The sequence below is a fragment of the Mus musculus genome, chromosome 1 (assembly GCF_000001635.26).
Source record: "Mus musculus strain C57BL/6J chromosome 1, GRCm38.p6 C57BL/6J".
NCBI classification, from domain to species: domain Eukaryota; kingdom Metazoa; phylum Chordata; class Mammalia; order Rodentia; family Muridae; genus Mus; species Mus musculus.
This window is the reverse complement of record NC_000067.6, coordinates 36,191,860-36,206,756: the sequence shown is the minus strand read 5'-3', so window position 1 is coordinate 36,206,756 and position 14,897 is coordinate 36,191,860. Positions and strand designations below refer to the sequence as shown.

At 42.6% G+C, this 14,897-nt stretch overlaps 1 protein-coding gene across 2 annotated transcripts in view; it reads left to right on the top strand.

The window, feature by feature from the left end:
* The window catches only part of Uggt1 (UDP-glucose glycoprotein glucosyltransferase 1), a 104,293-nt gene that overhangs the window by 37,564 nt on the left and 51,832 nt on the right, over positions 1–14,897 (top strand). For both annotated transcript variants that reach the window (XM_006496062.4, NM_198899.2), the window contains exons 10-14: positions 3,879–3,978; positions 4,992–5,052; positions 9,122–9,213; positions 10,757–10,907; positions 14,252–14,371. In XM_006496062.4, coding sequence (XP_006496125.1) covers positions 3,879–3,978; positions 4,992–5,052; positions 9,122–9,213; positions 10,757–10,907; positions 14,252–14,371 — 524 coding nt within the window. The remainder of the gene's footprint in view (positions 1–3,878; positions 3,979–4,991; positions 5,053–9,121; positions 9,214–10,756; positions 10,908–14,251; positions 14,372–14,897) is intronic.

The window sequence follows — 14,897 nt, the reverse complement described above, 5'->3', positions numbered from 1 at the left end:
GTGTGGGGATAAAGGACAGCCATGCTCCTTTCCTAATTTTAATGTGATTTAAGTTTTTCTTCATTTAGGATAATGTGGGTTTGTCATATATAGTCTTCATTGTGGTGAGGCATGGTCCCTCTAGGGTTACTGCCTCTAGACTTTTATCATGAAGCCATGTTGGAGTTTTTTCCTAAATATATTGAGATGATCATATGATTTTTTTTATTTGTTTTGAGACAAGGTCTTATCATGTCCTGGCTAGCTTGGAACTCACTATACAGACCAGGCTGACCTCGAACTCAGAAATCTGCCTGCCTCTCTTTCTGAGTGCTGGGATTAAAGGCGTGTGCCACCATGCGTGCCTGGCTAGCAATGGTTATATGATTATTTGTCTATTTATGATTTATTACATTACCTACTTATTTATGTTGAACTATCCCTGTAACATGGGGATAAAGTTAACTTTGTCATGGTGGGTATTTTTTGCTATCTGCCTTCATGGGATTCAAGTATTTTAGTAAGGACTTATGAATCTATTTCCATCATGGATATTGCCCTGGAGTGTTCTTTTCTTGTTGTGTTTTCATTTTGATATTGAAGTACTGGCTTAGTAGAAGTTTGGACATACTCCTTCTGTTTCTATTATTTTAAAATAAATTTAAGAAATATTGGCTCTAGATCTTCTTTGAAAGTCTGATAGAATTCTGTGTGATTCCATCTGGGTCAGAACTCTTCCATTGGAAGGCTTTAATTGCTGTTTGAAATCTTCTCACTTGTTACAGGTGTTGATGATTTTTTTTTTTTTTTTTTGGTTTAACTTTGGTGTTTTGCATGGATCTAGAAATTTGTCCATTTCTTTTATATTTTTCAGCTTAGAGGAATTCAGGTTTTTAAAGAATTTCCTTATGTGGCTCTGAATTTCTTGTTGTAATGTTTCACTGTTCATTTCTGATTCTGTTCATTTTGGCTATCTCATTCTTTCTTTTGGTTAGGTGGGCCAAGGGTTTGTCAGCCTTGTTTAGTTTCTCAAAGAACCAGCTCTTAAGATTCGCTGGTTCTTTGTATTGTTTTCTTCATTTCTATTTTATTACATTCTGCTCTGAATTTTAACATTTTTTTGCCATCTTCTGGACATGGGTTTTGCTTTGTTCTTGTTTTTCTTGAGTTATACCATTAAGCCATTTATCCATACCCTTTCTAATGTTTTTTAAAGATTTATTTGTTTATTTTATGTATTGAGTACACTGTAGCTGTACAGATGGTTGTGAGCCTTCATGTGTGTGGTTGCTGGGAATTGAATTTAGGACCTCTGCTCACTCCGGTCAATCCTGCTTGCTCGGTTCCTGCTTGCTCCAGCCCAAAGATTTATTTATTATTATAAATAAGTACACTATTGCCATCTTCAGACACACCAGAAGAGGGTGTCAGATCTCATTACGGGTGGTTGGGATTTGAACTCAGGACCTTCAGAGGAGCAGTCAGTGCTCTTACCCGCTGAGCCATCTCGCCAGCTCGTCTTTCTAATTTTTTGATGTAAGCACCTAGAACTCTAAGTCTGATTGATGTTAGTGTGCCGCAGGGGTTTGTTGTACTGTATTTTCATTTTTATTTAGTTCCAGGAACTTCTTGAGTTCTTCTTCGATTCATTCATCTTTCGGTAATGTGTCTTTGAATCTCCATGAGTTTGTGTACTCACTAGAGATTTGTCGGCTGTTCATTTTAACTTTCATTGCGTTGTGGTCAGATAGGATACGTGGTGGTGTTTCTGTTTTTCTGAGTTTGTTAAGATTTGCTTTGTGTCCTAGGATGTGGTCTGTTTTTGCAAAGCTCCCATGGGCTCATAATAGAACGTGTATTATATTCTCTGGTGTTTATGGAATAGTTTATAATCTGTTAAGATCACTTGATGCATGACACTGTGTAATTCTCTTGCTCCTCTGCTAAGTCTTGTCATTTTGAGAGACTATTATTACTATCATTAGGTTGGTGCTACTCTTTGTCTAAGATTTGTTTATGAAATTGGGGGTGCCAGAATGTCGTGTGTGTATGCTTAGTTACAATGTCCTCTCGGCTCAGTGTCCCTCGAGTAGGGGAATCCCCTCCTGCTTTGGGTTAGTGTAGTCTGGAGTCTCGGAGAGCCGTGGCTGCTTGCTTCTCGGCCCTTCTGTCTGCAGTGCCTCTCCTCATCCTCTCTTGCTGAGATGGTGCCTGTGTTCAAAGCTGATAAAGCTGAGGTGACCTTAGACACAGCACAGACATGGATTTTGCTTTTTCATCCAGTCAGCCGGTCTGCGTCTTTTGATTTCATCCATTCAGCCCGTCTGCGTCTTTTGATTGGGCAATTGAGGCCATTAATATTTAAGGTTACTATTGAAAGGTGTGTGTTGATTGCAATCTTTTTTTCCTCTGAAAGTTTTGTTCTCAGTTGTGCTTTTTGTTTCATTGATTATAGCATCATTTGTTCTTTCTACAGACTTGCAGATATATCATTATTCATCCTTTCAGTCTGACATTACTGCTTGTAGTAGATATTATCTTGAGGGTTGATTTTGTAAATAGGAATTCTTTTAATCCTTTTATGTCACAGACAGTTTTGCTCTCTCCTTCAACCATGGCAGATACTTTTGCTGGACACAGTCGTCTAGCTTGGCATCCAGGGCCTCTTAGAACTTAGTGGGCGTCATTCCAGGGTCTTCTGGCTTTCAAAGCTTCTACTGAGAAGACAGCTGTTACTCTTTCTGTGGGTTTCCCTTTATTTGTCTTGCATTTTTTTCTCTTGTAGCTTTCATACTATGGGAGTGTTTTCTGGTCTTGTCTTTGGTGTTCTATGTACTTCTTATATCCGTGTCTATTTCTCTCCTTAGTTTAGGGAAGTTTTCTTCTATGATCTTATTGAAGATCATCTGGTCTATGCCATTGATCTGGGATTCTTCTCTGTCATCTATGCCTATGATTTGAAGATTCTAGTACCTCAGATTTTAAAGACAGAATGGCTAAGGGAAGAAATGAAATCCTCTGTAAACATAGTACTAGGTAGGCTGCAGTGATACACACACCCCTTTTTGGGATCAGATACATAACTTTACAATACAAGAAATATGTAGCTGTTTTTATGTTCCTCTTTGCATACGTTTTAAAAACCCAAGTGACAGTTTTTAATTTTAGGTTTATATATTTTTTAAAAATAGTGCTGAGGGTTAGATCTAGGCTCTCACATTGGGCATACACACTACCACTGATCTATAACCATGGTCTTGCATGCATTTTACAATTTATTATCATTGTGTTTATGTAGGCTGGTGTGCTATAATGCCCATGTAGTGGTTAGAGGACAGCTTTGTAGAGTTTGGTTTGTCCATCTTTGTTTTGGTTCCAAGAAATTGAACTCAGTCAATGAGGCTTGCATTATATGTAGCAAGCACCTGTACTCACTGAGCCTTCTAGCTGGTCTCCTGTACGCATTTGCACACGTCTTCATTGTGCATCTATAGAATGTTAAAGGCACGGAAGGGCAGAATATATGTGCACTTTTCTTTTCTAAAGGATATTCCAAAATTTTCTCAAGCTATTTCCCCTGAGGTCATTGGGTAAATAATCTTAATGCTCTATTTTATAATACATTGTAAATCTAGACAACAACAGGATTTGGGCTCAAGTTCATCTGCTAGGTGTTAGTTACCACACAGCCTAGGACTTTATGGATGGAGTCATGGACAACGTAGTAAAAGCTCCAGGGTCCACCTGAACGAGGTCTGAGCTAAGCCTGGGACACCGTCGGGAATAGTTCCATTCTATGGCGTCTTCACCCTCAATGGATTGTGGGTAGTGTTGGGGACATTGTCTACCATCATTACCATGGATTCCTGTGCTCTAATGTCACATGTGCCGTTGTGCAGATCTCAGCTTCCAGACTGCTGCCCGAATCTTGGCTGCTTCTGGGGCATTATCTCTGGTGGTGATGAAGGACATTAGTCAGAACTTTCCTACCAAGGCCAGGTATGTGCTAAGGTTTTGGTACATCCCTCTCCTTCACATTGTTCCCTGTTGTTTTCATGTTTGCACAGAACATGATGTGACTAAAATGTAAAAATGCTTGGATGTGAAACCTATTTGTAAGTACTGTTGCGATCAGTGTCTTCTTTCTAACACGTGACAGCTGTTGGCTGTGTGGTTGAAGAGAGAGGGATTTAGATGCTCTTGGCACTGCCCCACTTAGGCCACATCAGCTAATCCACAGTCTGGTCCATACTGCCATTTTTGAATCCTTATGAAGAGGGGCTTTGCCTAGGGCTCAGTGACAGAACACTTGCCTCATGTGCACGGGGCTCCGGGCTTAATCCTCAGTTCTTCTGAAAGGAGGAGGAAGAGAGAAGAGGGATTCAGGGTCCTGACTTAGAAACAGACTCAGGGAGACTGACTTGTTCATAGTAACAGAATGAATTTCCTGACATTGCTGTCTATTCTGTAGTGTTAATCTCTGACTATGAATGTGAGGCAAAATTGTCTAAAAGCCAAATTCTTAGAAACTTTTCCAGATGTTGTCTTAAATAACTAAGGTTAAATTCTTGGCTAAGAGTTTCCTAAGTAAGCCCCTTTTTCACCGTGGAGTGCCTATGGAAGATTTCTTAAGCCATTACGCTTAAAGCCATTATGCTTAAAGCCATTACGCTTCTGGAAGACACACAGGGTTCAGCCTCCACGAGAGGATTTAATAGGACTAGCAGTCAGCCGGAGTACGTTTCTGCTGGCTAGTTATCTGAGCAGCAAATGTCACATCAGGAGTAGGGCCACACAGTCAAGAAATCGGAAGCCACCAGACTTGTCACGTCCTGCCACCATGCGGCATCTGCAGGGTGAACACGTTTGCCAGTTCTGCAGCTGTGAGGTTTACTTAGTTCTTATTTTTATAATTTATTGAGTCATATGGTTCATGTCTAAAAACAGGAAAACTGAAGACCTTTATATGGAATGCTAAGCTAAACACTGATCACACTTTTATCCTTTTTTAGAGCAATAACGAAAACGGCTGTGAGCGCGCAGCTTAGAGCGGAAGTGGAAGAGAACCAGAAGGTATTGCTGACTGTTAGAAAGTACTCCACTGTTGTAGAAGACACTCCTGGGCTGTAGCTTTAAAAAATGGAGAGACTTGAATTAAGTTCGTAGCATTTAGTAGTATTCCTCTTAGTAATACTATTATCATACAGTACTTTTTATCAGATTTGTAGCATTTTGTTTAGGAGAGGCTCCTGACTGGAGGTTGGGGGTGCGGTCAACAGGGAGTGTGGGCCTCCTAAGTCTTTAAGCCTTTCGTTCCTGCCTTTGGTGCATTCCACGTGGAAGCTGGGCTCTTGTCCTCCTTTCCTGTCAGCCCCACATGTAGTTCCTGGAGGCTGCCAGGATGCTCACTGCTCCCTCCTATCCCTTTGTTCCAGAATCCATCCATTGGCCTAGAGCTGTGGGTGTGTTCAGCTTATCCATCTATCTACCTGTCTGTCTGTCCATCCATCCGTCATCCATCCATCCATCCATCCATCCATCCATCCATCCATCCATCCATTCACTTACGGTTTTTCAAGACAGGGCTTCTGTGTTCCTGATGGTCTTAGAACTCTGTAGATCAGGTTGGCCCTGAGATTGACCTCCCTCTGCCTCCCAAGTGCTGAGATTAAAGGCGTGCGCCACCACACCTGGCCTCAATTAGCCGCTTTTACCCCTAGATTTCATTATGGGTAGGACGTTAGTTAATTAAGTAGATTTGAGAAAGAAAGAAACCAAATACTTCACACATATTTACTAAATTAAAAACATCACCATGGGTGGTGGTAACTACACCTGCAACCTCCAAGTGTGAGAGTAGAGGTAGGAGAACTGGAACTTCTTGGTCCATCCATTCGTGGCTATGTAGTGAGTTTGAAGCCAGCTTGGGGCACATCAGTCTCTGTTTCAAAAAAACAAAAAACAAATAAAAACACTCAATTTAGTAATTGCATGTACATTTATTTTCCAGAATAGCAGTGTTAACTATACCTTTGAATTTACGATCCCCTGTTTACTGCACTAAGGGTGGTGGGGTCTGGGAGAATAAAGCCTGAAAATGAAGTGGACTAAAGTCTCATGCTAAGCCAGCCTTACTCAGAGTGTCAGACAGTTTGTACTCTCAGGGTTAAGAAGAGTCACAGAGTAAAGTATCCAGTCCTAAGGGCAAACCACATGCGGCAAAGCCATGTTTTTCTAGAGAGGTGAGTAAACAAATAACAATAGCCAGCTGTATTGAGCAGCCTGACGTGACTCACCCCTATCCACCACACCTCAGAGGAGCACAGAAACAAGGACAATTCTGTATTTTCGAAGGAACGGAGGTCACAAGACTCTTGTTTTGTTTTCTTAGAGTTTTCTCACAAGCACTTGGAATTTCCCTCACATGACTCCATTCATTCTTGGTCCATGTTCTGACAGTTCCACATGCCAGGGAGGCAGAATATTAACTTATGTGAGCTATATTGGTATTTCTTGGATTTTTAATGTTTTTGAGTAAAGCATGTTATTTAAAAATGCTTAAATACATGCACACAAAATTCTTAAAGATGAAACACAAGTGTGCATGAAATCTTAAATCCAGTGTGATGAGTTTTCTCACTGTGAAATCTCCTCTGTGTTTCAGATCTTGATCTACATTGGGTTGTATGTACAAGCTCAGAATTAGTCTTTCTTACCATCTCAGAGGCCCAAGCGAGCAGATTTGAAACTGTCCTGTGGAGAAAATTCCAATTCTTTTCTATTTTATTTTAAGTGTGTCTGTGTGCGTGCGTGTGTGCGTGCACATATAAGTATATCATGGCTCACTATTGAGGTCAGAGGACACTTTGAGGAGACATTCTTGTCTTTTCCCTTGCTGAGGCAGGCTCTACTTGTTTCTGACGCTGTACTGTATGCTCCAGGCTGGTTGTGCTGTAGGCTGGGTTAACAGATGTATGTACACTGCCACGTCTGGTGTCTCACATGCACTCTGGGAAATGACTTGAGCTGGCTTGAAGGCTAGTGCTTCTGCCTGCCTGCCCTTCCCTGGTTTGGAATTCCAGTCCTTAGCTGCTTCAGCTTTCCATCATTTCTGTGGTTTTGTTGTTTTTGTTTTTAAGCAAATTTTGTTGTAGTTCATATTTAAAACCTTTTATGTTTTTTTTTGAGGTTATAATATAATTACATCTTTCTTTCTCTTCCTTCCCCCTCCCCCTCTTTATTCTTTCAGATATATAGCCTCTTTTGTCATTGCTGTATATGTAGATGTGTGTTTTCTATATTTTTGTGTTCTCATATTGTTTTCTGATTGATGCTGCCGTGTCTGTGAAGCATGAGACACAACAGCTTCTCACTGTTTGGTTTTCCCATGCAGTGCTAGAATTCAGAAGTATACCTTTTCCTAGTCCTCTGAGTACTGGAAAGTGAAGGTGTTCTCAGAGTTCATCCAAAATTCTGTTGTTGGTATCTGGTAACTCCTTTTGCACGGCACTCTACTGTCTAGCAATATTGTATCACTGTACTGTCTCGTGTACTGTACCTCTGTCCTGTCTAGAGAACTGTATCACTGAACTGTCTAGAGAACTGAATCACTGCACTGTCTAGAGTACTGCACCACTGCACTGTCTAGAGTACTGCACCGCTGCACTGTCTAGAGTACTGCACCACTGCACTGTCTAGAGTACTGCACCACTGCACTGTCTAAAGTACTGCACCACTGTCTAGAGTACTGCACCGCTGCACTGTCTAGAGTACTGCACCACTGCACTGTCTAGAGTACTGCACCACTGCACTGTCTAAAGTACTGCACCACTGTCTAGAGTACTTCTTCCAGTCCTCGACTTTATTAAGGGGCCCTTGTGTTGCTTGCCAGCTCAGCTTTGATTGGCATCACAATCAGGAAAAGCAACAGAAACATAAAAAAGCAAAGCTTATGCACTGTAGTCTAGCATTTGCAGACAGAGGTAGGGGGAATTCCAGAGCCCATGTGACTTGATAGAAGTGAGAATCTTCCTGAGACACTGACTGTAGATAGCGTCTGCCTTCAGTATTAAGGAGATAATTGTAAAGGGCTTTCTAAGGCAGTGAACAAACATGTACATTCCATTGGTGTCCCGCATAAGGCAGAACTGTAAGCTTTAGTTCTTTGTAGTCCAGAGAATTATTGGAAAAGGAACTCAAAAGAATAAATATCTTACTTATTGTGGGCCAAGAAGAAACATGTTATTTTAAAAATTAAATAGAGATAATATTTGTTCAGTTCGTCCTACTTATATTATGTTGTGTGTGAGGGATGCATGTATGTATGTATGTGTTTGAGTGTTTGTGGAACACATTTTTGTGGGTACGTATGTATTTGGGTGGATGTGTACAGAGCCTGGGGGTTGATGTTGGGTGTCTTTCTGATTTGTGCCCTACTTTATTTACTAAGGCAGGGTCTCTGACTGAACCTAGGACTCACACATTCAGCTTATCTAGCTAGCCAGCTTGTTTTTGGGGTCCCATCTCTCCCACAGTGCTGAGGTTACAGATGGATCTCCATGCCTGCCTACCTGGCCTTCCCGTGGGTAGCTCTGGGGATTTGAACCCCAGGCCTCCCTCTTGCATGGGAAGCACTTTCTTTATCCACTGAGCCACTTCCTGGCCCCTCTGGTTTCTTTCCTGATACGTGACCCTTGGTGTTCCTGCTCCGCGTGCCCAATGTTATAGAAATCATCTTGTCATTATCAGAATGGAGGGAGGAGGGGAGGATGAAAGATGAAGACCCAGTAAGGCAGTGTCTTTGCTCATTGCAGTAGGTGCTCAGGAGGGGAGGATGTGTGGAGAATATAGAAGCCAGTCTTTTGTTTGTTTTGTTTTGTTTTTGTTTTTGTTTTTTGAGGCAGGGTTTCTCTGTATAACCCTGGTTGTCCTGGAACTCACTTTGTAGACCAGGCTGGCCTGGAACTCAGAAATCCGCCTGCCTCTGCCTCCCAAGTGCTGGGATTAAAGGCGTGCACCACCATGCCCGGCTAGAAGACAGTCTTAACCTAGCCTAGGAATGTCAAGATTTATGTGGGCAGTAAAGCCCAGGAAGAGCAAGCTTTGCTAAGTGTGCTCTCCCTGCCTTTGTGTGTGCTTTCAGTATTTCAAGGGAACTATAGGATTACAGCCTGGAGACTCAGCGCTCTTCATCAATGGACTTCATATCGATTTAGACACCCAGGATATATTCAGGTTTGGAAAATATTTCTATTCTCTCCCTGCCCCCTCCCTCCCTCCTTCCTCCTTTTTCTCTCCTCCCCCCTCCCTCCCTCTTCTCTCCCCTCCCTTCCTTAGGTTTTATAACTGACGTGCTCAGGTTCATGTTTCTGCTCAGCGTGGCATGAGGGAAGGCTCATAGCTCATGATGCTCGCTGGAGCTGGGCTCATGCTCTGATGGGGTGTGCAGCATGAATCTTCCTGTCTTGTGGATCAGGGCATGTGCAAGGCTTGAGTGTTTTTAAGGATATATCTTTGGAGTTGTAGTTATCTGATGTGAACCTCTATTCTTCACCCACATATGCATGCATTTGCAAACATGTAAACTACATATGTACACATACATGTACTGCATACAATATGAAGTATAAATAAACAAAGGCCTGTGAAATATTTCAGCAGTTGACATCACATGACATCTGGCATGCAAGCCTGACAGCCTGAGTTCAGTTCCTGGAACCCACATATAGGTGGAAGGGGAGAACTGCATCCACGCACATGCAGACGCACTCTTTTTTTTAAAGATTTATTTATTTATTCTATGTATATGAGTACACTGTAACTGAACAGATCGTTGTGAGCCTTCATGTGGTTGTTGGGAATTGAATTTCAGGATCTCTGCTCTCTCTGATCAACCCTGCTTGCTAAGTCCCTGCTCATTTCATCCCAAAGATTTTATTTATTATTATACATAAGTACACTGTAGCTGTTTTCAGACATGCCAGAAGAGCATCAGATCTCATTATGGGTGATTGTGAGCCACCATGTGATTGCTGGGATTTGAACTCAGGACCTTTGTAAGAGCAGTCAGTGCTCTTACCCACTGAGCCATCTCACCAGTCCCGCAGACATACTCTTACACATCCTACACAAAGTACATGCAATATTTAGTAAATAAGTATATTTACTAAAACACAAAACGTGGTGTAGGGCTAGGAGATGGCTTAGTCAGAGAAATGCTTAGGCCTGCGATCCTACTTAATAAAGTCTAGGCTTTGTGGTATACATCTGTAATTCTGCTGCTGGGGCAGTGAGACAGGGATCCATGGGGCATTCTGACCAGCTAGTATTGATGGATCAGTAAACTCCAGGGTCAGTGAGAGACTCTGCCTCAGAAAATAAGGTGGAGAGCAATGAAGATCCTGTCACTGACCGCTGGCCTCCATGCTCACACACAGGGGTACATGTGAACACGTGCATGGGCACACACTCCTCCACTCACATACCATGCAGTATAAACTGAGGGCTATTTCATTACTCATACAGAGGTAATCTAAGTTTATACTGAGAGATGCTCTGCATGTCCACTGAGGATTTAAATGAGCAGGACCAGGAAAGCACATGAAGCCACTGACCTGCAGCCTCTGGCCAGATGAAATGAGGGAAGAAGAACTCCGTGTGTGTGTGTGTGTGTGTGTGTGTGTGTGTGTGTGTGTGTTGACTGTTGTGAATTGAATCCATGGCTTCATATGCTAGGCAAATGCTCTACTCTTGACAAGAAACCTTGCTTTTCCTGCAGTCTATTTGATACATTGAGGAATGAAGCCCGTGTAATGGAGGGTCTGCACAGGCTGGGAATAGAAGGCCTTTCTCTACATAATATTTTGAAGCTGAACATCCAGCCCTCTGAGACTGACTACGCAGTAGACATCAGGAGTCCTGCTATTTCCGTGAGTATTCATTCTGAGTGGTCATGAGGCATTCTGGTCAGGCACTTTACAGCTTTTTAATTTGTGTTTTATCAAAGATTTACAAGTGCTTATTATGTGAGACTGTATCTCTGCAATAAGATGGGCATGCGCTTTCCTGACTGTCTGTCTGTATGTCTGTCTGTCTGTCTTTCTCTGGGTTTAAAGGCATGCACTACCACTCTGGGCAGAAGATAGGTTTTCACATGCCCTCAGAAGTTGTCTTCCAACCATTGTGAGGAAGAAGCATTCTTTCCAGGGCTGGAGAGACGCTCAGTAGTTAAACCATACACTGCTCTAGCAGAGACCCTGAGTTCAGCTCCCAGCATCTGCATCTGGGGTTTTACAGTCACCTGTGACTTCAGGTCTGGGATGATCAGATAACTAACCCCAGGCTGGCCCTCATGTGCACATACCCACACGAAAAGTCAAATAATTAAAAAACCATGAAAATAAATTTTAAAAAAAAAGAAGAAAAGCATTCTCTGTCTTGTGTATTCATAGGATTTACATGAATATCTTGGGAAGAGTATGTACTTTCCCAATTGTGACTCAGTTTTCTGTGACTCTGTGACAACATGCATACTTTAAACCTATTAGTACAGCATATATTTCCAGTTAGTAGCCTTATTTAAAAGGACCTTATTATCTGCTGTGTGATCTCGATGTCATCGGTAAAAAGAACGTGGGGATAGTGGTGCCTTGTCTCCCTCCTTGGCTTCTGTTTGCATTTATTCTGGAGGCATTTTATTAAAAGAAAGGTGCTATGCTGTGCATCAGACATGCCCATCCTACAGCCTTTCAGCCGCATGTATCCCAGGACAGCCACCGCTGCAGCCCAGTGTATGCGTAGATGTTAGCACTTGGGCTGCATATGGGTAAGGTCCTTGTCTGCATTCTGTCTTGGTGATAGAACCATTGCGTAGTCTGATGCACACATACCGTTTGATTTGTGACTAAAAGGTTTTGCTTATAAAGGATAAGGAAAATAACATACTATGGAGATCAGTGACCACATGACTGATCGCCATTCTTATGGACCACTCTCTGTGTAATCATTGCTGTTTCTGTTGAAGCTCTCTCTCTCTGTGCTCCTTCCTAGTTACCTCCTCCCCTTCAGGCAGCCTCCTCCAGAGGCTGGGGTGTGTTCCTCTGTCTCTAATTGTATATCTTTATTGCTTTTTAAGGGTTTTTAAAGTATTTTTGACAGTCTGGTGCTTCTGTGGGTGTCTCATTCCATAACCCCAATTTTATTTTTGTAACCACGCGTAGGGTCTGTTCTCCACACTCTCTTTATAGATGCCAAGGGCCCAGCATGTAGCAAGTAATACTTAAAGTCTTCTTAAATCAGGCAATTAAGAACATTTTAATGGTGGTTTTCAATTATTCATATTGCTGGGTGTGGAAGCCCACACCTTTAATCACAGCACTCAAGAGGCAGAGGCAAGTAGATCTCTGTGAGTTTGAAGCCATCCTGACCTGCATAGTGAGTTCCAGGCAAAGCTACATAGTGAGACCCTGTCTTAAAAAATAAAGTAAGCAATCAAATTCGCATGGGTAGGTAATGTTTTTACTTGACAAGCCTTCTCTGTAAGGACTGAGTGAGGATGGCATCATCAGCGCTGGAGCATTCGGTGGTCTGCGAGGTCTTCAGCTGTGTTAGGTTAACTAGACACTGACATTGTAGGAGCATTCCTGCTCCTTGGGTTTTTAACATTTTACTTATTTTTTTAAAAAAAAGCATCATTCAGGGGGCTGAAGAGATGGCTTAGTGATTAAGAGCACTGACTGCTCTTCCAGAGGTCTTGAGTTCAATTCCCAGCAACCACGTGGTGGCTCACAACCATCTGTAGTGGGATCCGATGCCCTCTTCTGGTGTGTCTGAAGACAGCTACAGTGTACTCACATAGATAAAGTCAATAAATCTTTTTCAAAAACAAAAAACATCACTCATACTTTTACAGATGAAAATTGAAGTTATACAGTGGTGTTTTAGGTATGATTTCTATTCTGAGATGAAACACCATGACTAAAAGCAAGCTAGGGAGAAAAGGGTTTATTTGGCTTATGTTTCCATAACATTGTCACTGAAGGAAGTCAGGACAGGAACTCAAACAGGACAGGAACCTGGAGGCAGGAGCTGATGCAGAGGCCATGGAGGCATGCTGCTTACTGGCTTGCTCTCCCTGGCTTGCTCAGCCTCTCTTATAGAACCCAGGACCACCAGCCCAAGGATGGCCACACCTACAATGGGATGAACCCTTCCCCACTGGTCACTAATTAAGAAAATGCCTACAGCTGGATCTAGTGGAGGCATTTTCTCAATTGAGGTTCCTTCCTTTCAGATAACTCTAGCTTGTATCAAGTTGACCTAAAACTAGCCAGCACAGGAGGCATATGGTAATAGTCTCCTCACCAGCCATCTTTCCTCTCAGAGTGGTGAGCAGGATTCCTGTGTGTCCTTCCAGAGCCCTCTGCTCACATAAGCAGGAGCATGTCTTGATTTTCCCTGCTCTCCCTCATCCACACGACAGGTGCTTATTGTCTCTGTGCCTTCTTTTCTGCCTTCCTGCTGTTGGAGATTCTTCCATGTTGGGTCTCTGTGACCTGTCTTCCTGCACACATGTGAGAGGTCGGTTGGGATGGATGCCTGGATGTGGAGTACTTAGTGGTTCTAGTTAGGGCTTAATGAGTATTGCAGACACCACTGTGGCTGGAGGGCTCCTGTGTGCTCTGTATTTTTGCCCAGTCTTAGGCATTGACGAACTGTTAACTTTTTCCATTTCCAATTTAATGAATGTGTAGTTTCCTTGTGTATCTGTTTACATTTCACAAATGTAGTTGTGAAATGTGTAGTTGTATGTCTTGTGTTTCCTGGCTGCTTATGATTCCTATATAGACTTACTATGCTTATTCCTGTCTAATTTCCTGTGGATTTCCTTATTTTTTTAAGTTGTATTTGTTGCTAATGGTCTTTAGTTGCTTGTGTTGATTGCAGCTAAGCTCCCCTAGTTCTTGACCGTGCTATAGTTACTCATTTTTCTATTCCACCTTTGTGTATTTGAGAACAGTCTCGCCTTGTGTGCGTGTGTGTTTTCTGGACACAAGGTCTTGTATAGCTAGTGTTGGCATCAGTCTCAGTGTGGTCATGACAGATGGTTGGATACCCGATTCTCCTGTCTCTGCCTCCCAAGTGTGGCATTAAAGGCCTGTGCCACCATGCCCATGACTGTGTGATTCTTAGTCTCATTAGTTACCGTTTTTCATCAGTGACTAATGTGTATGTATTATGTTGTGTGTTTTGTTTTTGTTTTTTATCATTCAAGTGGGTCAACAACCTAGAGGTCGATAGCCGATATAACTCATGGCCTTCAAGCTTACAGGAGTTACTCCGCCCCACGTTTCCTGGTGTCATACGGCAGATCAGAAAGAACCTGCATAACATGGTAAGTAGGGCGCTTGCTGCTGTCCTGTAGCACTGACCGGTAGTTGGCTTCCAGTAGCCGCCATTCTGTGACTGTCGCTCCCCACAGCCCTCTCTCTTCCATCACAAGTAGCATGTTGACATTTCTCCCTATCTGTGCACAGAGTTCAAGCACAAAGGGCTTTGGAATGTGTTCATGTTTCAGCACCGTGACAGCGAAGCTCCCAGGCGAGGATTACAGATATGCAGCACCAAGCCTGGTTTATGTAGTGCTGGAGATTGAATCCAGAGCGTCTTGTGTACTTGGTGAACATTTCACCAGATGAGTCACAGCCCAGTCCTGAGCGACTTCATTATGTGAGAGAACGTATACAAGCTGGGTAGCATATAGTGATGATTTAATACGTGATCACTATTGCTCCGACTTAAGAGATGAGTTCTAAATTGACTGTTAATTCAGGGAGCCTTAGGAACAAACACAACTAAAAGGCAGGCTCCGTGTCCCACGGTGGGAGACCTGATGACACAGACATTTGTTGGTTATTGTA